Source organism: Embiotoca jacksoni, unplaced genomic scaffold (assembly GCF_022577435.1).
Source record: "Embiotoca jacksoni isolate LCO1_2020_lvr unplaced genomic scaffold, fEmbJac1.0.p SCAF_18, whole genome shotgun sequence".
In the NCBI taxonomy this organism is placed as follows: Eukaryota; Metazoa; Chordata; class Actinopteri; family Embiotocidae; genus Embiotoca; species Embiotoca jacksoni.
This window is the reverse complement of record NW_027185318.1, coordinates 10,057,427-10,083,197: the sequence shown is the minus strand read 5'-3', so window position 1 is coordinate 10,083,197 and position 25,771 is coordinate 10,057,427. Positions and strand designations below refer to the sequence as shown.

The 25,771-nt window shown below is 41.1% G+C and overlaps 1 protein-coding gene across 2 annotated transcripts in view; it reads right to left on the bottom strand.

The window, feature by feature from the left end:
- Positions 1-779: 779 nt before the first annotated feature.
- grin3ba (glutamate receptor, ionotropic, N-methyl-D-aspartate 3Ba) overlaps positions 780-25,771 on the bottom strand; it is a 72,041-nt gene continuing 47,049 nt past the window's right edge. Inside the window, exons 6-12 of one of the 2 annotated variants that reach the window (XM_069152692.1) lie at positions 22,673-22,819; positions 22,207-22,352; positions 19,028-19,143; positions 10,811-10,962; positions 9,428-9,592; positions 7,912-7,979; positions 780-6,981 (exon numbers count right to left, since the gene is read on the bottom strand). In XM_069152692.1, coding sequence (XP_069008793.1) covers positions 6,006-6,981; positions 7,912-7,979; positions 9,428-9,592; positions 10,811-10,962; positions 19,028-19,143; positions 22,207-22,352; positions 22,673-22,819 — 1,770 coding nt within the window. In that variant the 3' untranslated portion in view covers positions 780-6,005. The remainder of the gene's footprint in view (positions 6,982-7,911; positions 7,980-9,427; positions 9,593-10,810; positions 10,963-19,027; positions 19,144-22,206; positions 22,353-22,672; positions 22,820-25,771) is intronic. The other variant, XM_069152693.1, reaches the window with a different exon arrangement.

Below are 25,771 nucleotides of genomic sequence, written 5' to 3'. Positions count from 1 at the left end.
GGTGAATTTGAGTCATTGTGAACGCAGCTACAGAAACTTCACATATTTTCTCTCACAAAGACTTAGTGCAATATCAGCACTCTTTACTATTGACCCTTCTTGGATGATAATTGAATGCTGGGAGGGAGGATGTACATTGGGGATTCTTAAGTTTGATTAAAATTCTTCTTGACTGCTGTTCACACATGTGACCCAATTACTTCGTCTGAGCAAAAAGGCAGACCATCTCCGAGCAGACATACAAATGCAGGCATGTGCACGCTCGCATTCAGACACATGCAGCACATGTGCTCGTTTGCATGGCTAATGCAGGCGTAGGCATTCAAGCAGGGACACACACACATACTGTCCACATGCAGGGACACACACACACATACTGTCCACATGCAGGGACACACACGTACTGTCCACATGCAGGGACACGCACGTACTGTCCACATGCAGGGGCACACACGTACTGTCCACATGCAGGGACACACACATACTGTCCACATACAGGGGCACACACATACTGTCCACATGCACATTCAGTGGCTGCAGACCTCCAGGCAGATACATGTAAGTTGGAACACATCACCAACTGTATGTGCTGCATGAAAGCATCTAGGTTACTTACATCATTGCATGCTGACAAATTTACCTATCCATATATGAAAGCCCACACAATTCTCTGATTGGACTCTGATTGATTTTGTTTTTTTTACAACCCATTCAGCATACCCCGAGTGCTCTGAAGACACCCGACAAAGAGTGCATTGTTTATTTTATTACAACAAGGAGAATCTAACCAAAGTGCAGGTGCAGAGGATGCATGATTGATTGGCTTTATCGACGTGCGATTATCTTCACTTTAGACAGTCTGGTCGATGCACCGGCACTAAATCATCAGCATGCTACTCCCATCTCTCTCTCTCTCTCTCTCTCTCTCTCTCTCTCTCTCTCTCTCATCCTCTTCTTTAGCTACCCCACATGTTGTTAGCTCTCATCAGTGCTGCAGAATTATGTTTTGTGGCACCGGTTCCAGTCGTGCCTTCACTAAAGAGTCAGGTTTCACATAAGCACTACATTTTTTTGTATTATATAGCAAACAGTATCTTAAAAGAGTATTAATGCTACTATGATAATGTGGTTAAGAAAATACTCCTCTGCAATATGAAATGCAATCAATACAGATGAAATATGAAGCAAAGATTTGCTTTGGCCACCACTCCATGCAGTGAATGAAATGTATCTGACAATCAGATTTACATAAGACATCTGAAGGTGGCTTTTTCTTTTATGTATAACAAATGGAAATTAATGCATTTCACCATCAAACTCTCAATAAAATACCCATAATGCAAAGTCATTCTCTGCAGGTAGAGCCACTGCACAGTCCACTCTCTCATGTGCTTAGGGACAGGTTCAAGTGCCACTGTGTGGCTGGAAGCTGTCACTACATGACAAGTTAAACAATACCATTAGAGACTCAGGAGGAGGAGCGCTTAAACCTCCACTTAAGTAGCCTAAGGAACACTGACATTTGTCTGACAAGTCAATTAGACTGTGCCACCTGTGATTACCATCTCAAATGTTGAGTTTCAGTGTTACACTTTACTTTGATTGGGGCTTGTTTCTACTACAGAGAATTTCACTGAGACTTCAATCAGTTGAATTGTGTTAAGGAAATTGATTAAGGGCTTACAAACTGCTTACATTTTTTTTTTTATCAGTTTCCTGACAAGATAAACATCATAATCATCCGAGTCCCACACAGATCAATCACTTAAGTGCTCCATGGTAACACTCTGCTATAGTGGGTGGAACAGTGGGTGGGTTTATTTAGTCAGGACAGATCACAACTTTATACAGCAGATACACTCTGCATTGTAACGTAGACTGCACCTCGAGGTTAAGCCTGCAGCAGTGATTGACTGTATAGTTCTATTTATTTTTAACAAAAATGTAAAAGTTGAGTTATTTTTAGACCTGCTATGACTTTTCATTTTCTTACATAAGTTTAAAGCAAACTGACTGTGGAAACATTTACTTTTGTTGTTGAGGTTTGGTGCAACTAAGACTTTGACTGTACTGTTGCGAGACCATATATCTCAAAATACCATTGTTTAATAGAGGACTGGGAAGTCTGTGGAGCGTGAAAGGCAGGAGTGCAGGTTCACCACTGCTTTGCTTTGTTTGGCAGACCAAGTCAGGAGTATCAGTACAAACAGCGATGAAGAATCTCCTGCACATTAAATTAAGACATTAAGAAGTCCCCCAAAACCTGAGATAAAAATTTCTGGTCAATAAAAGTTGTCCAAAAAGTTAGAATATAACAAGGGGTTTAGACTTTAATTTGTTCATCAGTAGTGTCAAACAGAGCAACAGCACATGTTAATATTTTATTGTGGGTGAGCGATAATTGTTAAGGAGAAACAGGTGTGGGAAGGAAGAATAGTCATTTGAAAATCTACATATATAACTCTACGTATGCTGTAGCACCGTATGCTTGGCGTTTAAAGTGGTCAAGTCGTAAAAACACTGTTGCTATGGCAATGGCAACATGGATGGTGACTAGAAGCTACAGAGGCTAACAATTTAGTAAGCTAACGGGGGCGGGGGGGGGGGGGGGTAACGCAATGCAAGAAGTCACAGAGAGAAAAGATGAGGCCGTTGGGAAGATCAACATTTTCATCAGACGTAGGCTATTATCTAATTTATGAAAGAAAACTCTACATGACTAAAATTACAAAATATTAGCATCCACCGAAAAATGAACTTCCGTGGCCTCTGCCATTTCTGTAAACGTCACAAACACGTCACAACTCAAACTCTGGAGTTATAGAAAATTTCGAGTTCTGACTTCGTGAATACCACAAGAGTGTTCATGTGGACTCTTCTCATGTGCGCGGGAAATACGACCCCATTTGAATGCAGCATTACATGTGGGGCATACCGCAAACCAAATCCAGAATAAAGTTTACCTGAAAAAATTGGTTTGATCCTGTTTAGCTCTAGATGCTTTCTTAGCTCTCTCTTTCCCAATTATACAAAGGTAGATAAAAGAATCACTTTCATTGTGTAGTACTCTGTAAACTACTGCACATTCATGTATTGTGGTTCATTCGTCTCAGGTCACCACATTTCCACATCTTTGAGCTTTTTATTCATTGTGACTGACTGCATTTGAAAATCTCTTTTGTTAGCAGAAGGTTTCGATGTTCCTTTAAGAACCTCCTAATGATTTACTGGGTCTTGCTCACTCACACGTTACTCGTTACTAATTAAAGCTCATCCAGGGGAAAAACGTGTTGAAGCCGACGCTCTATTTTGCACTCTTGATGAACCGAAAGGTTGAAATGGATACACTTTTGCACATTTTGGACAAAATTAACTTAATATTTCTCGACGACACACTTTGACCTTGGTAGTTTGGGAGTTTTTAATGCCAGTGTTACTTGCAAAAACTGTGTTTGGATTCATGTAGGAAGTGGCCTTAACAATTTTGAATGACACCTTATGTTTACAAAATGCATTAAAATAACATTTGGTCTAATGGCCATGCACTTATGCAGGGAAATTAGTGGATTAATGGATTTTAAACGGTACTAATGGAGTTCAAATTAATCACAGCAGCCTGGACACTTTGTTACTTCCAGTGTATTATCCTTAAATTATCCGAGAAGCTCAAAGATTTCGTCTGTCCATTAAAAAAATAAGTTAAAAATATGAGATAATGCAAGAAAATACGTATATAAATGTTTATTTCAAAATATGAGAATGACCATTTATGGTAAAGTTCAATAATATGCTGATATAACTTTTATAAGGGGTAAATTTAAAAGTATTTCTTTTAATATTCAGTACCACAAGCTCTTCCTCCATAAAGACCTAAAATATATATTTTTTTCCTCATAGACACCATGGCATGTGAACACAACCACTTCACACCACGGCAAACTTTGAAACGTTTAAATGTACAGTATTACCATCGTAAAAGCCTCAAGTTCTGCTTCATCGATATCAGGATCTGTTTCTGTCAAATCCCCAACACATGTTTCAAGCATTGAGACACACAAGACTTGAGCGTCTCAATAGGTGGCATTGCATTGTATAGTGCTGGAGTGGAGACGAAATTAAGCCTCTGCCTGCCATCGTTTCTTCATAAATCGACTGTTTCGATTAATTTATATGACTTCGCTAAAGCAAAACCTCAATCCAAACTCTGCAGTGTCTGTAGCCGCGGGAAGCAGGGATGCAGCTCCTTCTAGTGGCTGACTGAGTAACTGAATGGGAGTCCCAAATACAGCCAGTTTCTGAAGAATGTTATACTTTATGCGAAGAAAGAGTGTAAAAGTGAAAATCTATTTTAATAATTGATAATGATATGTTTAAAAAAACACAAAAAACGAGATAAGGTATCACTTATCTCAATCAGTTTAGCAGGCACTGAGTGCAACATTGTTGTCACGATTCCTTCAGTAATAAAAATATTGGGCATAATCATTCCAAACTCAGACTCCAAACACCCCGTACACTTATTAGAGGGCTGGGATTTCATTTAAAGGGGCTCTGCAGAGATTTAGTATTGATAATTTCATAAAGTTGGGGTACCCACAAGAGACCAATTGTAAAAATAAGATGGTAAAACTTGAAGCAGCAGAGGCTGAGATAACAGGGCTATCAGTCTCGAGCATGGGTCAAACTATGAAATAAAAAATCCCGACACTGTGCCCTACATTTCCCAACAGCATCTTTCAAACAGACTTCCCTTGGCCTCGACAACTTGTGATGCAAGCTCTGCTATAAAGCTGAAGTCTCAAAATCCTTCTCATGTATTGGAAGTAGTGGGTGGTTATTTTCTCCAACCTCAAGTTCCCTTCTGTTCTACAGAGGACATTATATATCTGTTTTCAAGGTTGAGTAGACGTGTAGCTGACTGACATCTGTGTATTAAAAAAAAAAAAAAAAAAAAAAAAGGAACATTGAAAATGCATGTCTTTTTCATTGGCTTTGCTAATAATGGAACTAATAAAAAACGGACAATATGGAGATACACAGTTTGATACTTAAAGTTAACTAAACTTTGCAATCACGGGATGGAGATTTATATTTGGGTCCAATGGTCTGAATCCATTTCACTACAGAGTATAAAAAACATGTTTCCATTATTGTGAATTTTCAAAAATGGTCCCTACCTTTTAGGTAGAATTGATCAAATCACAGATGGAAATTAGCATCTCAACGCATCTGTTTTGGAATTGCTCGATTTGTAAGTTTTGAAAGATTTTACAGAGAGAAGGGTGAAGATTGAAAGAATTTAGCTATAAAAATATCTAAAAGCATAATTTTGACACATGGGGCATATAACAATTACAGGACAATAACACGTAAGGACACAAATTATAAACACCCAGAATGCTTACTTAAATTTCACGTGGTCATTAAGTAGATTGTTTCAGGTTTGTGCCACTCTTTCCATAAAGTTTTATTCCTTTCTTAATCATTCACATTTTTGGGAAATGTTTAAATTACTGTTTTGTTTCTCTGGGAAAAAAATATTTTTTTCTGTGCTCTTGTCACTGATGTTCATATGTGCTTGTAGGCCTCTTTAGCCCCTATAAGATGCCACATTTGAATATTTGTGGTTCTCGTGTGAACCACTGGTTTCAATAGTAAGCACTGTGGTTTTAGACTTGACATTTCAATTTGTTTGATCTGGTATGTGGCAATACTATTCAAACTATTTTTACATTTCATTTAAACATTTCATTGCTTATTGACGATTGCATGGATGATGCAGACATTTTACCAGCTCTTTAAGTTGCAGTTAAACTTTTTTAGTCATAATTTGAAGCGAGTGTGAAAATTATTAGGTTGCAGTGAGTAACGAGGTAAGTAAACATATACTGTGATTATTCAGCAAACGTAACCCATGACAACAAAGCCATCTTCCCGCGGCTATGTAAGGAACACCGTTACTGGCCTCCCTGCAGTCCTACACACCAGCGGCTTCAGAGAGCTAATCAAGTCCCACTGCTGCCACTTGATTGGTTGGTTTTTGTCCTCTCCAAAGTGTTCAGAGTGCGTGATAGGTTGGCTTTCTGTCTGTCCAGGCTGGAAGTGTTCCGTGATTGGACAGTTACGTTCCCAGCACCTTGTTGGTTGACTCGACTTCGCTCCAAACTAGTGGAAGTGCGCGACTGGACAGTCCTTTCTCCCGTTAAAGTATTAACAGGGCGTAACTGGTTGGCTCTCCCTCTGTCCAAACTGTTAACTGTGTTTAATTGGCTGCTTCTCCCATGCTCGACATTCCCGGGCCCGCCCGATTGGTTACCCCTCCCTGTCTGCTGATTATTCAGGGTCTGCAGCTGGCTGGTCCTGTCTCTCTCAGGGAGTTTGGACTGAGCAGAGCTACTTCTGTCTGTGTTAATAGTTTGTATCCTCTGTCTGTCCCTTTCCCTCTCCAGACTGGTATCCCTGCGTACGTGTCCGCTCCTCTCTCTCTCCAGGCTGCTCTGGATCTCAGCTCTCCTCGCCAGAGCCTCTCTCAGCTGGGTGCGGAAAATCTCGATCTTCCCCTGCAGCTCCTGGAGCTCCCCTTCCCACAGGCTGGTCTGAGCAGCCCTGGTTCCCAGCGGGGAGAGCACCAAACCCGTGGAGACCAGAGTCGAGACAGGACCCCCGTTGGCATGGAGGCTAATCTGTGGAGGAGAGATAAAACCCCCCAGGTTGCCCAGCCCCAACCCTCCGAGGCCGAGCCCGGGACGGCCGACCATCCCGGGCCTGCCGCGCACCGAGGCAGTGTGTGTGCGCAGGCGGTAGCTGTGGAGCGTTTCCAGGTCAAAGTGCACGCGTCTCTCCTTGGGTTCGTGGGATGGTGAGGAGTTACCGGTGTCCCCAGCTGTGGTGGAAGCAGGGAGGGATGTGGAAGGAGACGGTGGAGGAGGCTGATGCTGTTTCCTGTGGAGGGTGCAGTTCTCTGAGATACAAGAGGAGGGGCTAGTGAAAGAGAGGAAGATCACAGCAAAGGGCATATATCCAGTGAGATACACTATACAGCAGTACAAGGATACATTTTCCTACATATTTAAATAGAATAACTACAATTAAAATGAAGTTGGTCTTGTTTTGAGAATAGAAATATGATTCAAGCGTAGAATTAGCAAAATTATCTGACTTAAATCATGTTACATGCTTTGTCTTGATAGGAATATTTGAAAAAAAAAAAAAAAAAAACCCATCTTTTTTTTTTTTTTTTTTTTTTTTTTTTTTTTTTAACTTAAGACAGGGGTTATGTCCAGTTTTTGGGTTACTGAATGCACCACAGGACTGTCACTGCAAAAAGTCTCCTTAAAAATGAATTTTGTTGTCAAGTCATAAAAGTGCAACAATCTGCCAAAGCAGCAAGACCAACTCAACCTGTTTGTTATACGGATTGATTTGTTTAAAATAAATAGTTTGACGTCATGTGAAATATGCTCACTCGCTTTCTTGCCGAGAGTTGGATGAGAAGATTGATGAAACACTGGATGGTGTCAGCAGCTGCCAAGTGCAGATTAAACGAGATATGTAAAGGCCTTAATGAGTGAGCTCTGGAGGTGCTGGTAGGCAGATTTTGTTGCCTTTGGACAGAGCAAGGCTAGCGGTTTCTCCCGAGCTGGCCGTAGCTTCATGTAACATCACTGACATACGAGTGGTGTCTCATCTAACTTCAAGCAAGAAAGCAAAATAGCATACTTCTCAGAAACTGGCTGCAGATTTTTCAAGGAAAAAAACCAAACTATTTTTGGTACAGATACGACAACAGGAGCAAAGATTTAAGGTAAATGAAAAATGAAGCTATTCCATGAAATATGTTCATAATTAATGGCAACCTGAATTTGAAAAAATGGCAAAATGTGACTATCTTTAAGTCAGTGACTTCATTACTTTTGGTCGAGGTCGGTCAGCTCCTTCCCAACATCCTCATACGTGGTGTGGAGGGCTCTGTGAATTTTCTGCAAGCACAGAATATGATTAGTAAAATGAAATTTGTTATGAATTCATCCGATCTGAAATAAATCAGGAGACATGAATTTCTAAGAGCTATTATTCTATTCAGTTGTACAGAACACTGGGGACAGCTATTCTTCACAAATTCTGCTGTAGTGTTCTTTTGAATAATTTAATCAGATAATTGTAATTCAGTGAGAGACGGTTCTTTTCTGCTTAAAATTTTCAGAGAGGTTAAAATGTCAGTTGCTTAAGCCCTTTCTGATTTAAGTACCAAAGTGCTTAGGTTAGTTTGAACATCTCCAAACCAACTTTTAAGGAATGACTGTGCTTTAATTTTTCCCGATCTGTATACATCGGAAGATGTGTGTGGGAAAATGAGACTTTCACTAAGGATTAGCTTGACGGACTACCACAGTTGTCACGCTTTTAGATAGCTGCGCTTGTTTGGTGATGAAAGCTACAGGCTGCCCGAGAGTGGTTGCCCTTTTGGAGAGACGCAGAAAACAAATGTGAGCAATCTTGATATTCCCATGCTAGTTCCATTATTCACTCAAACATATCGCCACAGGCGCCTCATTTGGTAGTGACTGGAGTTTCATAAACAAAACAAAATATGACCTTTAAATTCCCAAATTGTGGTTCCTTCGTGTATGTTGTCATAAACGCAGATTCTCTAATTGCAGAACGAGCCTCTTGAGGATCATATTTATTAATTAACTTTGTGTTCATTTGTTGGAAAATAACAGATTTGAATATCGTGCAAAATAAAGAATATTTAAAACTATTTTGCAGACAGGAATCTGAATATATCGGACCATTTAATGATCTGTATAAGATGTGTACAAATCATCTTCCTCAGAGCCTCAAAAGGCTAAAATAACAAAGGCATGAATACAGTAATGAATCAGTTAATAAAGCGCTGCCAACGGGAAGCTGTTAATAACTTTTTTGCTTAGCTTAAATAGTTTGAATTAACTTGTTAATTTATGGAGCCCATTAAAACTTAATTTGGTAACTAACAAAGTAGTTAATTTGTGTTAATTACTGCAATTGGCTTAATACTAAAAGTGTTTAATTGAATCTGTCTTTTAAAACAAACAGTTTTAAGAATAATAATCTAATTTTGGACTGTTATTTTTAGTTTCCGACAGTAGAGGGAGCAGGTTATCTGCAAGAAAAGTACGAGCTCCAGGGGGCAAGGATATCTCCCAGCAGTGTGCTTTTGTGTTTGTGTGTGTGTGCTTGTAAAGTGTGTGTCGTTACGTGTGCATCTAACACCATGTAATGTGAAGATTAAAGCCGGTCTTTGAGCATCTTTTCTGCGTGTGTGTGTGTGCGTGCGTGCGTGCGTGCGTGCGTGCGTGCGTGTGTGTGTGTGTGTGTGTGTGTGTGCGTGTGCGTGTGCGTGTGTGCGCGCTCATACATGCACATGTGATCTGTGTTTACTCACCTGGCTGGTGTGCAGCCAGTACTGCAGTGTGTGCGTGCGCCGGAGGCGAGGGATGACCAGGTGATAGAAGGTGTGCTCACCTGCCAAGGTCAGCAAGGCTCCACCCACCCCCATACACAGCAGCACAAACAGGCCGGAAAAGTGCTGGATCCCCATCTGTAGAGTCTGAGGGGGCGGTGACAGAAAGAGAGCAGGAGCGAGAGCGAAAGAGAAAGAGAAGTTGGGGGAGTGACTCAGATTAGTGAAGACTTAAGGCGACAGAGAGGAAAATACAGAGATAGATGATTTGTATTTACATAATTACCATTTAGGCCATTTTGTGAGTGCAATTGATATTCCGCTGTTGCGTATCTCGTTTGGCTGTGTAAGCCCATACGAATAGAAAACGAAGGGAAGACGGCAACGGCGTAAAAGACACACGTTTGGGAAGAAAAGGATGCCGATAAGGGAACAGAACAAGGCGGAGGCGAAAGTGAGAGTAATGGAAAGAAACAGAAGTTAGCAGGGAGACGGTAAGAGAACATGGCGGTTAATTGAGGAGCAGTTTGTTCCCATTTGGTTCATCTGCATCCCTCTTGACATAATGTCTATCTCGTATGAGGCTTTCATGAGCCTGGAGGAAGTGGAAGATGCAGTGGCGAGTTTTTCCAGTGCTCTCTAATCACGCAGCCTCCACCCAGCTCATTTCTGCTCTGCCTCCGATGGCAATTAGCCCCATGCTGACTCGGCAAATTCATCAGCGACAACACTAAACCTCCTTTTGCTCCCAATCCAGAGGGCAAGTTCACACTAACGCCCAGATTGTTCGAGAGCAGCCCACTCGCTTGGCTTCAAATGGGATGAATGGTAATAACTTTCTGATGCAGGGTGAAGTTAAGGTTTTCATTTCATTGGCGAAACCTATGACTGCGTAATTGCGTTTGGTGTAATAATATGATTCAACTTTGAAGTGGGCTTTGAAAGGGATGGCCAAAAGCAGTTGAATCGCTTCTCTATTCACAAACAAGAGATATAGACAGAGACAGGGCGCTCCGTCTAGAGAATCCCGGTTCCTTTTAAAAGAGTGAAAGAAAAAAGGGAGTGCAAGAACTCAGCGTACTCCTCTGTAGCACGCACAAGACTCAAATAAGTATTGACACTCAGACAGTACGTAACTGCACCTCTAGTTAAGGTCAGTGAATGGGCCTGAGTTTATGTGATTGTACGTCTTTGTCCATATGTGAAAGTGTCTGTCAACGTATGTGTGCTTAGCCGGCAGGCAATCTTGCCTGTGTCCCAAAGGGAGTCTCATTTATAGAAGTACAGCGGCACGAGGCTCCGCTTTGCACACAACACACGTACACAACACATGAGCATAAACACACTCTCCCGTCGATGACTTACCTCGGTGACTGCAAAGACTCTCTTCCCACAGGGTACAACCTTATACCATTTGTCATGTAGCATGTCCATGAAGCCGTCAGACTTGTAGCGACTCACAAACTCTGACACATTACGGGTTAGAGGAGAGCCCTGGGGAAGGCCTATGCCGTAGCCTGGAAGACGAGACAGACATAGATGTAAGTACATGTGGAATAGGTAACAGACCTGAGAGCTACAGCAAAGCTCGAGGAAGAGAATCTCCAACTTGGTGCTTTTTTTTGTGTGCAGGAAAGATGCAGTCAGCCGGTTGTAGTTAGCCAAAGGGTAGATGCCCTCTGGGAAAAAAAAAGGGAGATTTATGGGTTTACACCCTTCAGTTAGAATCCAAATCAACCATGTTTTCTGCCAAAGTAGAGTGCATACACATTGTCCCGGGCTTTATCTGCCTAGCAATTGCGAAGGGAGATGAAATACAAAAGCCAGTGGAGGTGTCCATTGTTGTACAGAACACATAGTTGGCCGTTTGCTCCCTTTGCTATTGTCTGAGAACCTTTTCACTCCATAACGGTCAGCAAATCTGAAGCACAGACTGGACGGCATTCATGTCTTTTCAGATGGTCATGGATGTCAACAGGGGGGCGTGATTTAAACGTCCAACTGTGAGCAGCCATGTGTCAGGCCAAAGCATGTAATGCATTTGTCAGTACACGAGAGGATACCGTGTCAGTGTCACGTTTTGTGTCTCCCAGGCATGAAAAGGACACGGGTGTACACAGGGTCGAAAGTACAAGAAATGAAGTACGAAGAGTAAGTCTACATAGAGAGAGGGTCGAGGGCTATTGGACAGAACACGGGACTTTCACCCAGCAGACTCACGTTCAAGTCCATGAGAGAGCAAAAGTCAATGTTGATTTAGTAAGTAATTTACTTACTCAAAACTACCTAACGTATTTAACGCTTTGGCATGATACTGGGTTGATGTGAGAGAAGGCAAACATTTTTGGCCCTTCTGGTCTTTCTGTTGGGGTGTTGTGAGGGACTGGACTTGTTTTCCATTTTGAAATTTTACATGAGAAGGCAAAATGTCATGGCTGATACCGATTTCCGTTCCCAATCTCTCACCACCCCCCTAAAATTCTGTCAGATGAGGCAATTTTTAGGCTCATATCAAATATTCTGATCCCAGCTTAAGGAATGAAGTGGGATTCAAGTCTGACTCCACCCTCTTGACTCCCTTCGGTGGATAAGATGCTCATATTTTACCTGACTGCACCTCTTACGTGCGGTTACATTCCCTTTGGTTACTGTCACATGGCTGTGCCCTGCATAAATCACTTACATGTAAATGACATTTCAAACACCACCTCCTGGAACTTTGCTTCTGCTGCAAGGTGAAACTTAAAATTTAGATGCAGAAATGTCAAAGTCGTGTATTTTATGTTATCAGCCCTCTAGAAAGACGACTTTTTTTTTTACTCTTTTCTCACCTGTACCCCCATACTCCCTTCCCTTGTCACCCTGAATAAACATCACTGGTTTCTTTTTCTTCTTTCCTGTGCGCTTTAATGTTTCCATTTGATCAGATTTAACTCAATTTCAGCCAAAGTTTTCCGACGAGAATGCCTGAAGCGCGCGTGAAGAATATTAAGACGTACAAGGCACTTCGCACTAGTTTAGTCATCAACCTGTATGTGTTTTACTCCGTTTACTGGTAGTTTTAGTTGACACATACTTTGAAGCGGATACACGAATTCACCAGCTACGGAATCCGTTTTGTCACTACATTTCCAGATTCCATAAAAATTCATCGACAAAGCATCAAAAATAATTGGACATCCTACCTCTCGCCTATCCTAACCTCATCACCAGAGCTGTCAGTTTCAAAGCAGTTTCAGAGTCCATAACGCAGATCCTTCACTCCACTTCACACTCATCCCCTCCGGATACAGATACAAGATGTAGTTTTGTATAAAGGCCGAACAAGGGCCAGTTTCACGCCATGTACATGAGAACTTGATAACACGCTGATTTGATAGACTCTTAACAGATCTTGTTCCCTCGATGATAACATTCCTTTCCAGTTATGTAACTAGCCTTTTGTTGTTGGTGGTTATTGTAAAAGCATGAGTAATTAATTTTCATGTTCACAACACTTTGTGAGGAAGCAAATCATCTTAAAATGAATGCATCACATTTAGCAATAAATAAAATACATTTCCACCGGCTTTATATCAGATCAGTTTGCATATAGTTCTATATTTAAGTACAAAATCTGAGCGCTGATGCATGACTGATAACGGTTAACATGCATGTGTCACAGATTTGGATTTAATAGCTTAAAAGGCAGTAATTTAAATCATTATTATAGTTCATTAAATATTAATCTGTACTTGATTTGTAGGAACTGTTACATCATCAATTGATTAGTATTGCCTTGGACTTTTGTATTTCCCTCCAGTGAAACAAGAGGAGTAATGAGAACAGGCACAACAATAAAATATGCAGAAATAAAATTATAGAACTACAATATTTTCAATTCAGTAACAGATTTGAGTACTTTTTTCTTTCACCAGTGTTTATTGCTTTAATTTCTGTCGCGGCACATTTATGTATCACTGCTTGATAGCTGGAGAGAAATGTCGGCCTTTCACAGACTTGCATGCATTTTGCATTACAAGCAACATTTCCGTAGGTACAAAGTGAAAGAAATATGTCCCTCAGCTTTGAATGAAAAGACCCTCTCTGAGATTTATTGCTCTACAAGCCCTCCTGGGGTTGTTTGTTTCATTTCATCTGTAAAAGACACAGCCATGCCAACAGCGTTGGTGGTTGTCTCAGACTTGGCAGCTGTTTGTCAGGATACATTTGTGTGTGTGTGTGTGTGTTATAGGGCTGTCAAGGTAGGTGAGCCTAATGGGGATTGCGGACAGAAACAGGGAATAGCAAAGGTTCCCGCAACTGTCACACTCTGCTTCCTACATAACAAAGACTGTCTTCACTTCCCTCCCTTTGCTCTTACCCTCCTTTATCCTCACTTCCCTTCCAGTTGCTTCTCCTCTCATGTGCCCCCGGTCTTCTCCCTCATCCTTCCTCCTTTCCCGTCCGAGGTCATTTTTCTCCCACCATTGCCGCCGTTTCCCTCCCCGTTAGTCCTCCTCCTTATCGCTGTCATCCCTTCACTTTTGTTCAATTTCTGCCTCACTCCATTCTTCTCTTTATCTCGCAGCTCCTCTCCTGAGTCCACTGCTTTGTCTCTTGTACGTCTCCTTCCTCCTTCTTTTTTTCTCCAGAAATACAGAAAGTATTTTTCTGTCCTCGGCCTATCTCCATCCACATTTTCATTTTAGAGCTCTCAGCCAAATAGTGAAATACAAGTGGGCAGCCACTTGTCATTTGTTTTGATTCTTTCCCCCCAGACATTCACATATTCCATCAGAAGTCCTCAAGTCCCAAAGCTGTCAGTCAAATCCCCGACACACCTAGTCGCTCAGAGACACGTGTCAAGTTGTATTTAAAAGGACTCCATGGGTTTGCAAAAACTACTATTTTATTTTGAAAATACATATGAAACACGCACCTGTCTTCTGTGCAATCTGTGATCTTTTATAACTTTAATATTAAATTCATCTTTCAACTGCTGCATGTTCATGTTGTCTTTGCTCCTAAGCACTGCTTTTGGCTGGCATAGGTGTTTTTCATGGATTTCTGTTTATGAACTTTTTGTACTTCATTAATTGCCATTAGACAAATAAAACACACGTTTTTCTTTGTACCACATGATTTTACTTAGTCTTTGTGGATGTTTAGTTCAAATATAGGAAATGAACTTGGTCTTCATAATAATGATGTAATCAGCGATAAAGAAGGGTTGTATGGTATGTTGCAGGCCTACATTTCTAATATGTATTTCTAGTTTAGTTGTGAAAAGGATTTAGGTTAACTGACGGGTTAAAATTCTCCTTAAAGACCCACAAAACCTGGTGTAAAATCTCTCAGCAACAAATGGTCATGACCAAATAACCAAAAATCAAAGTTCAGTGTCTGGAAAAGAAAAAAAGTGAGATTTGATTGACAGCTGCATCTCCTCCAGACCACATAAACAAACAGCTAAGCAACTGTTGTCCCACATATCTCATCCAAATATGGCCACAAATCTAATTGGTGCCTGCATATATAGCCTGTGACCTTCATGTGGCCCTGACTTTCATCTTTCATCTGCCCACTTCAAACCAGTGAGAAAAGTGCAGACGAAAACAACACAGACAGAACATTCTAAAATAAGCAAAAAAACAACAAAACCTCCAACCTGAGAAAATGATGCGTTCCTGTAGGAGCCCACAGCACATAACACAGACGCTGAGTGACAAAACAGGTTTTCAAAGACTTTTGAAAAGAAATGCTTGTTGTAGCTGCTGTCAGTTTACACAGACAGTCAATGGAAACTTGTATTATGGATAAATCTGGGTCAGAAAGAGATCCTCAATGTTGACGGTTTAACATCCAGGTTAAGTTTTTACGTTTAAGTGCTTCATATTTATAAAATCCACAATTTTGGGGTTGCAATTAATGAGTAGTTTAATTATTATTTTTCTCAATTAATCCCTGCTTCTATAAAATGCAGGAAAAAAAGAGGTAAATCTCCACTACATTTATCCAAAGTTGAGGTGACATCTTTACTCTGCATTTTTTTTTTTTGTTGTTGTCTGACCCAAAACCCAAAACATGCAGTTTACTATCACGAGATAAGAAATGCAGCCAATCCTCCTAAAAATGAAGCTGTAACTGGGGAATGTTTATCATTTTTCTTCTAAATTGCTATAAATTATCAATCATTTATCAAAACAGTAGCTGATTTCTGCCAATAAACTAATCATTTCAGCTCAACATAATTTGGCTTTTATCAGTCCATTCTGTTAGAATAAGAATATGCTTCTTTTTTTGAATGCCACATCCCCCCCCCACCACACACACACACACACACACACACACACACACACACACACACACACACAAAGCTGATAAAGGCATCTGTACGTCACTACTACCCGACCAACAAACGCTCTCACCCTGGCAAAGGAAACTTCTGCCAGCCTCATTTTGATCTCCAGACGTGCTCTGTCCTGCTTGACTGAGCTTGTGTAGACCACTTACGCACACAGGAACATGTGTACGTACTTACTTACGTACATACACACACACACACACACACACACACACACACACACACACACACACACACACACACACACACACACACACACACACACACACACACATTCAAACAAGCAGCGAGTTGCTCTGTGTTCAGTGGCAATATTATTAATGGGGTGTGTCTAGGCTGTCGTAAACATCTCCCAACAGCACTCAGCGCAAACAGACGCACGGAGACTCCCCCACATCTCTCTACACTTAAGCAGGCTGAAGATTTGAGCAGTGCACCTTGCCTGCAGCGACTCCACAGCCCCAATTCCTCCGTCTCTCCCTTCCTCTGTATCTCCTGACCACAAACCGCTCCATAAATCCAGCAGGCATCCACATATGGCCCAAATAACACCCCCCCCCCCACCCCTTCTTCTTCTTCCTTTTCCATCCTTTCTCGCTCCCTCTGTCCTTCCTCCCCCCTCCCTCACTCCATCTGCTGGGGGTGAAGGTTTGTCTTGATTAGGGGACTCTGTTGGCTGGGTCTTTTATCACTCGCTGTGCAGAAAGGCGCAAACTGGCAGTGGGCAAATGAAAGCCCTCTATCTCCTTCTTATGCTCAACTCCCACCTCACTCACCCCCCCTCCCCCTCCCTCACACACACCCTCCTCCTCACTGGCCCTTGCTTTCTCCACCTTTGTTGTTCTTTCTCTTACTTACTTTTTTCATTTCGTATTCTGTCTTTTGTTTTCGTTTTCCCCCCGATAATCTCCTCCTCCTCCTCCTCTTCATGTTTTTTTCCCCCCCTCTCACATTTCCTGTCTGGGCTGTTTCCTGCTCTTTCTTCTCATACCGCTCAGAATTATTCACCTCCATGCCACTCTTCCTCACGCAGTATATTGGGGTGAATAGCTACTTGAAGGTGGCGCAGATTCTTCGCCTGCATTTTTTGTGTAGACAATAAATCAAGTAGTCATCAAACTGACTCACTCTGCACACCAATGAGACATGCTTTCTCATCTCGACAATCGGGAGTAATGCCACTGCGATGTCTCTGGGCTCATTTTGTCTCATGCAGTGAAGAAAGCAGCAGATAATCTCCAGTGAACAAGGGTTGCACGGAGAGGAGGGAATGTGGGAGTAGGGTCTTTCCGAGGCTACGCTTTGATTGATGGAGAATTGCTATCAAAGTCGGTGTTTGGTCTCATGTGGCACCCGTACGAGTATCTATTTACTGTCTGTATATGTGTTTTTGTGTCTGTCTCAGGGATACAGGGAGAAAAGAAAAAGAAAAGAAATACACATGTAGAGCAATATGCATGCACATAAAAGCACATCGATGAGCACGCATGCTCATTTAGTCCCTGTAAAAAAAAAAAAAAAACCTTTCTGTGACTCAGCTGCGTTCAGGTTAGAGGTTAAATGTTTGATATATCCAATAAATGTGTTCCGCCAGCAGAAATTTCACTTCAAAGTCACCTTTAGAAGGTGCAGATATGCAGATGGCATGTGACTGGAATACTGTAAAACTTTCAATAATGGCTAGAACCTTTTATTTACCTCAATAAAAGGGGGGACCGGGCTTTTATGAGAGCCGGGAAATCATTTCTTTTGGCAAGTCGTCAGCAGCCGTTATTTCTAAAAGTGATAGAATTTATTTTGTGCATGTGTGCGTACATATCAGTGCTACTAATCCTACTCCTGCCACGGAACTGCAACTAATACCACGTTTGCAAGGAAAGCAATCACAAACAGGATTTATTATTGGTGATTTGTCATGAGCTGTTGAACACGATATATAATTGGTCTTTTAACCAAAGTATGCAAACCTCAAAACATAATGAAATAAGACCTTGATGACTTACTGATATTTTGACAAACAGAGGCAAAGCTGCTCACATTCGTACTTGCAGATTATTGGAATTTAAAACATTACATACAGCCAACATGCAGCATATAAGTTTTGGGAATATTCAAAAGCTTCTATTAATCTAATATTAAAACTTTTTTGGGATTTAGTTTGAGTGACACACGTACACAAGTTATAAGCGTGGGAGGAGAAGAGAGCATAACTCTAAAATTCACCTTCGTAAAACATGTACACGTTTCCATGCATGCATATGCTGTATACAATTTTCAGACAGAACAAAAAGCACTAACATTTGCTTTGAAAAATATCTCGCCTTTGAAAGTCCAAAAGGAAAAGAGTCTCCTTAGCGAAAAGCACAAAAGGCACACAAAAATCAGTGAACACACCCTCAGACACACACTTGCATGAGCCCAAACATTCATGTAGCAACCGTACGAGAGCTCAAAGACGCTAACACCCTGTGTGGGTCATTAGCTGTTTTCTGAGCGGCGGAAGATTTGTTAGGACGATTCCTGAACCGTGTTGCAGTTAAGTTGAACCTGGGAGCTTCAGGTCTAAAGTCTTCTGATTGGGCAGTGGCATTAATAATAGATGCTGGAGCGCTTTTAGCCTGCAGCGTTATAAGTTCACGCAGCGTATTATTCTGTCAGTCATGTACCTAAATAAAGCATTTGATCTGAATGTGGGACTTGTAATATACGTGTGCGTGTTGATACATGCAGATGTGCATGCTTCAGGGTGTATACAGCGTGTGTGTGTGTATGTGCAAGTAATGAGTAAAAAGGTATAAAAGTGTGATTGCATACACAAATGAGCGAGCCAGTTTCAGGGTGTGTGTGTTCATCAAATTATAGGGACGAATCAAAGAGGAAATTCCTACATGGTTTGTTTATTTTAGAATATTAAGACTAGGTTTAAGGTTAAGACAAAGGTTATTATAAAGAATAAGGTCAGACACATTGGGGGTTTTGGTTTCAGTTAGGATGAGCAAGGAAGTAAGATTTTTATAGCACTTTTCAAAGAGCAACAAAGTTCTGTATAAATAGAAAAAGGAAATAAAGATAAAAAAAGATATTAAAAACAAAGGGAAAAAAATTTGTTAAAAAACAAAAAATTCTGTTATGATCAAGATAAAGGCACAATGTTTCAAGATGCTTTTTAAAAACTGTCCCCCAGTGTGACTGCAACTCCTTCCAAGTGATAATAACAAGTGTGTGAGCGTGTCTACCTTCAATGGCAAAAGGCTTCCCCACAGTGAGCAGCTTGCAGTCTGCGTCGATTGAGACTTCAAAGTCCAACAGGGCTTTATCCATGATGAACGCATCCAGGGCAGGAGGATCTGTCCTTCACCGCCAACACAAAAACACAGACATGACAAAGAGAGAGAGAAGCATTAATTAAAGACGACTAACCTCAAATTTTTTACAAATGACCTATAAATCCTAAAAACCTTTTTCTGAGTCTCCAGACCCGTTCAGGAACTCTGGATTTGAGCTCCGTTATTGCACTTTGTCATTTATACAGAGGATGAGATTACCTGCATTCTAATGCACTATGTAAACACATACATCATTACCTAAACCAACAGCCTCTGTGGCGCACTGATAAGGCATTAATACACACCGCAGACGACTCTACTACTCTGACAATATCGATCCAATTGACCCTAACTGACCACTAATTATAGACTCTTCCTCTGTGTGCAGCCCGAGCTGCTGACGACGACTGACAGCGGATATGAGGCGCAAAAACACAGTGTCTGAGTAACACACCTGCACACAGACACACTGATAAAGAAGAAAAGATGCATATTTGTTGACACACATGCCCAGACATCCAAATATACACACAAATTCATAAATATGGACTCATACACGCAGATTTGAATGACAGAGAGATGCACACACACTCATAGTCAGTCTGATGGGGGGGAAAAAAATAGACCAGACTGATCAAATTACCACGAAACCTGTTGTTATTCAGGACGGTTAGCGCTAAACAAAAGGTTGACTTTACAAAGTCTTTGCTGTGTTGGCAAAGGGGAGAAGTCTGTTTTTCTCTGTCTAGACCTGTCAAACAGGAAGCACAGGGAGAAGAGAGAGGAAAGAGGCATCTTTTGGACGGAAGAGGGTCGGAAGTTATCCGATGCATGGCCCTGGAAGAAGATTAGTGTGTGTGCATCGACGTGCATTAAAAGTGTGCAGCTACGAAGTTTGAACCCCTTGTACAGGTATGTGATTAAGCATGCATTATTTCCTCCGAGCTTCAACATTTGTGTGCAGCTGCATGCGTAGCCCTCGGCGTTCTGCCTCCTCAGGAAAAGACTCGGGAGTATCTTTTTTTAGTCTTTTTATTTCTTCTTTAACATTTGAGCCCAGTATTGGGGTCAGTAGTTCTGCCAACACAGTATTTTACAGCCTGACTCCGGCTCTCCGCACTGCTGTGACTTCCACTTCTGCTTCGCCTCGCGCGCAAACAGACGCCGCCTTCATCTTCCCCTGTTCTCATCCTCTTTCTCTGAACCAGCGCTTTGTATCAACCCCACTTGTATCACAAAGTCAGCACATGCACTATCTCAGTATCTCTGCTGGAGCTCTGTGGAGTAGGCATTGTGTCTGAAGAGTGTATTCACGGTGTTTAGTACAATTATGCGGCCTGGAAAAACCTGCTTTTGTTATTCCTGTATTCCGTCTATACACGAGTTCACGTGTGTTTTATGTGAAGTTTTTAAAACTAGCTATTAGAGTATAAGTTATTAATAAAAGATCATTTGTTTCCAGATAAAACAAACTGATAAATTTTGAATACTTGCTGAGTACAGAATGTTTGGTTCTGACCTATTTCTTCTTTCTGTGGTAGACTTTTTTATGAGAAACTTTTAAGAGAAACTATATTGTGTGATGCGATGCCACATCAGTATGAGGGTACATGGACTCTGCTCACTCCTTCTCAACTTGAAATAAAGTCATATTTAAATCAAATATGACGATGAAGGATGTAATCCTGAGGACATCTGCAGGTACAAATGAAACGGAGAGTGTGACACTGCTAATGTGAAGGATGAATGTATCGTCACTCTCATCCTCCATTACTGATAATCACATCTGATCTGACTAATCAGATGGAGTCGCTAAATCCAGAAGACCATTGAAGACAAAACAATTCAGACTGCCAGGAATAAAAATGGGTTTGTCCTCAACTGCAGGCAGCTGGTATCACAGACCCGTCAGATCCGGAAAATGATCAAAATCACAATAAAACTAACATAAAATGCCTTAAACAGGGATACTACTCCAATATCTCTATTTCCTGGGTTCCTTGATGTGACTTTCGCAGCCTTTCTGGTCATTTGGTAGCAGCTTCCAAACAGCTCCCTGAGAAGCAACATTTGGTTTTGCTTCACAGAGCTGAGTCAAACTTCCAGTGCATAAAAACTTCCCTCACATGGGACGACTTTTCAGAAGGTTCACAACCTTCACGGTCTGAACTGCCTTGAAGCAAAACTCTCTTCTCCTCCTGAACTTCTCGCCGCTGTATTTGTGTCCCTGTTTTTATATTGTTTTCCTTTCAAAAATTACCCCACCCCCAATTTTGTGCTTTTAATGCCTTGTGTTGTATATATACAATATTTATATTTTATATTATTATAGATATTTTTAATGCATTATGTAACATACTTTCATTTATCTTTGTGAATTAAATGTGCTGTAAAAATAAACTTCTTGCTTTCATGTGCTCACTGTCCCCATTCGACATTCATTCGGCCTTCATTACATCACGTCTGTCCCTGAGCTCTATTCAACACATTCACATTCAATGCCTCATTTTCAAAAAGTAAAATGATTTTACCTCATAAACTGCGAGGACTTTCATAATGAAATGTATGTGAGCCACAAGGATTTACTTTACTTATATTCTCGTGCTCAAATGTGTCTGGATGAGGAAAAGCTCATGCAAATGCACGGTGTAAAATATATGCAGTTCAAGCAATGAGTATTTGTTCTCATCTGTGTCAAATGCAATTTCAAAACAGCGTATTCCCTGTAATAAGGAAACACTGATAAATGGGTTAGACATGACATCACTGCAGGTGGGAAAGAGCAAAAATCATCCCTAAGCAGAACTTTAAGCAAAGCTAAGCATTCACCTTAAAATACAAAATAAATCTGTAGGATATGAGAGAAGTCCAATTTTTTTGAATATATAGCAGGTTGTTTATCAAGGTGGTCTGTGATGGTGGTAAATTGTTACTTTTGTTGTCAGTAGACAGAATTGTTATGCAGACTGTGCACAGACTACATAAAACCACGGATACCAGAAGTAAATGTGACTGATTAGTTTGGCTGTGATTGCATTTTAATGACAGTACAAATGTACATTGTGTGCATGGATGTGCTTGTGACTTACTTTAACATGTGAACACCTTCCGGGGTGGTGGGCTGGTTGAAGCGTCTCATGTAGTCGTGCATCTCTGGGAAGCTCTTCTTCATGTAATCCTCGGCGCTGCTCTCCCTCACCGTCCCGAAACGGAAGCCCAGGGAGGGATGGTGCAGCTGGGGGACGTGACACGGAAAGGCGTGGGTGGAGGAGAGGGTGGAGATGGTAGCAGGGTGGGTGATAAAGAGAGCAAGAGTGGGGTAGATATCATGATGGGGCTCATGTCAAAATTCACTGTAGTCCTGAACTCCCTGCGGGGTTTTACAGATATGGAAAGCGATAATCCTTCACAAATAACTCCGCTCTTTGCTCATTAGCTCGTCCTTGTGTGAGATTAGTTTGTGTGCACATGTAGCTGTGTGTCTGCATGTGTGTGTGTGTGTGGCATGCTGACATTCGTAGAGTTGCAAGTTGCGTCCTTGCATGCGAGTCTAACCTTGTCGTCATGGATTCCCGAAACCTGCTCAAAGGTCTTCTCCCCGACCATGACTGCGGCTAGGTTGGCAGTGTAGCTGGACAGCACCAGTAAGCAGAAGATAGCCCAGAGGTTCATCAAGAAGCGCCCTGTCCAGCATTTAGGAGTCTGCAGAGGGGAGATGTACGCAAAGGGAGACCTTTTTTTGTCTTTCATTTCCTTTTTTCTAATTATCAGCATGCAAAATAATGAAACAGATCAAAAAGAGAAAAAATAGCTTCATGATCTGAAAATATCTAAGCTCCAAACTGAAAACTGTCATCATGTCTGGACGAAAATTAAACCAAATGACATTAAACCACATGGAAGAAACTGCAAAAAAATTGCATAAATTAAAATTAAGAGCAGGGGTAAAAATTCAAAAAAATATAAGTGTGTGAAAAAAGGTGCCCTGAGGTGTTAACAAAAACACACAAGCTCCCCCGAGCCTCCTCCTCCTCCCCAAATCCGGATTTATCCCCTCATAATCAAGTTAATCAAAACAAACCAGAAGAGGATCTAATGCAGAAGATAAAATCGAAGAATGTGCGACTGTTTGTGTGATACATCAGAAACATCTTTCCATGAAACTGCCTGCTTAGGGGAAAGAATCCACCTGAACTCTGTGATCATTTATTTATTCCACCAATTAAAATCCACTTAAGAGAAGAAAAAGAGATGAATTTCAAGTGTTTTAAAGGCTCCGAGATTAATGAGACATTAATTATACAAACAAGGTTGTAACCCATCATTACAAAGGAGTTCCGACTGTTTCTAACCATTTGCATAATTAGTTGGTGAATAGAAAAGGGACAAAGGGATGATGGCATGCACATTATAAACACAAATTCATAAAATATGAATCTGTAAGAAAAATGTTTAAACTTTTCTCTGCACTACAGTGTTTTGTTGAAGACACAACAATCAGGGCGCTTTTAGTATACCCGTGTGTGTATTTCTGTCGAAAGGTTCCTTTTATGTTGTGCTTACAAGCTTTCATTAATAGACAAATCAGTACATCTGCTATCACACAGAGTGTAATTAAATGTCACGCCTGTCAAGCTTTCTGTTCTATGTAGTTGACAATGATAACAGGGGCAGAATTTTTACTGTCACTGGAAAGCTAGTTCAGCTAACGTTAGCCCCGTGAGGGGTTCCAATAGCCATACTACCATTCTACTTAGTATGCCAAAAAAAGATTTAGTATGTCCCAATACTTAGTATGTTACATGTAGGATGCCAAAAGTACCAGGATGTCCTACTACATCCGGTCGTATTTTGCAGTGTGCAGGCCAGCATGCTACTCATATCAAAGTAATTACCAAAGCGAAAAGTCTGTTGAAGATGTCCAGGTAGGAGAAATAAAGAAACAGCATTGTTCAATGCAAAGCTCGTCAAGGGTGACTTGAAACAGCCCATTCATCAGCTCAGCTGTCAAACGGCTGAGCTTGTTTGTAATGTCAAAGTTTTTGCTTTTCCCAGGAAAAGAACGGCTTTAAAGATTAGATGATGTGTTGGCAAACTCAATGTTATCTCAATTACGTTTGGCAGGTGTCACTCGATTGTAAATTCAAAAGAAGGACAGAGCTGCTTATGCTGACCTAAACTCTGATAGCATCCAGAACTGGCGATACACTTTGACAGTTTCTGTTACCTGCGTGTTGGTTAGGAAGGAGGAATGAGATGATTGGTGCAGGTCACAGAATGTGATGAGTTACCAAATAAGATGAAACACTGACTCTCACACAGTGGAGAAATGCTACACAGCATATGTGCTAGTTGCTGGAAGCGTAACCTGACAAACTAATGGTTAATGATGTTCCTTGCCTTGGACGTTAATGCAACATTACTACTGCCTACAGCAGCCAGATATACCAAGGATAACAGTTTATAGTGCACCAACACTCTTAATCCATTCCTCATGATTCTGCTCACGTCTTTTTGGGTCTGAAAGGGTTAAAAACAGTCACAACTCATTTTACTTACTTGTTTTAAAAGTGACTTAATCATTAAATCATTAAAAATGAACTCTCCATTGAAGATTCAGCAATTACTTTACTTGCCCTGTCCTCCCCATGGCCCGAATAAACATCCCTGTTTGGCTCTGACCCAGCACACAGAGGTTCAGAGTGGAGCTCAAGGACATTTTAACAGGTCACAGGGCTGCTAATGAACACAACCTGTTAATTGACACATTGCCAGTTGCAAGGATCAAAACCTGTGACCTCTGAATTATGGGAAGGTCTTTCTAATCACTTGGCCTCCCTTTCACATAAGTCATTTGCACGTGTTCCTTTAGGGACAATATTGCATTTAAAGAAATATTATGATGGGCTGCATGCTCGCTGAAAGAACAGAGATAGTTTAAGCACGTGATGTTGCTGCATGGAAATTTGAAGAGCAAGCATAAGTTATCATAATGATGGATTTAGTAACAGTCCGATGCTGTATAAAAAAAACAACAAAGAATTCAGAGGACAGAGTCGTTATTCATCGGCATTGTGGTTGGGCATGTGACTGTGAGTGTGATACAATCTGTCAACTCTGACATGTTTCTGAAGAACGCTGCTACTGCAAAGGTACATTTAATATCTTTACATATTTATACCGAACAAATGACATGAAAATAAGATTACTTTTTTTTTTTTTTAATCTTTGAAGGAAAGATTGTTTTTCAAGCTGCTTCATATTTGTTAATAGACAAATTTTACTTCCATTTGTCTCCAGCAATTACAATGTTTGTCGCCGGGCTTTCCAACTTTGCTTACTCACATGCCCTCTCCCCTTTACATCATCCTCTATCTGCCTACCACCAAACCACCCTCAGTATGTTCCTTTTCTCATCTCTGCTCACCCACTTAGCCTTTCAACCCCATCTCACCGTCTTTCTGTCAGCTCACCTATTGCCTTCTTTTTGAAACCTGTTTCCTGAATTGCCCTCTCACTTCCTACCTCCCCCTGTTGGCCCTCTTCCTCCCTGCCATCTTGTTTTCAACTTTGTGTCTGGCTACTTCGGGGAGTTAACCTCTACTCACTCTCTCTTTTACTACCTTCATCCATCCGCATCATCCCCACCATAAC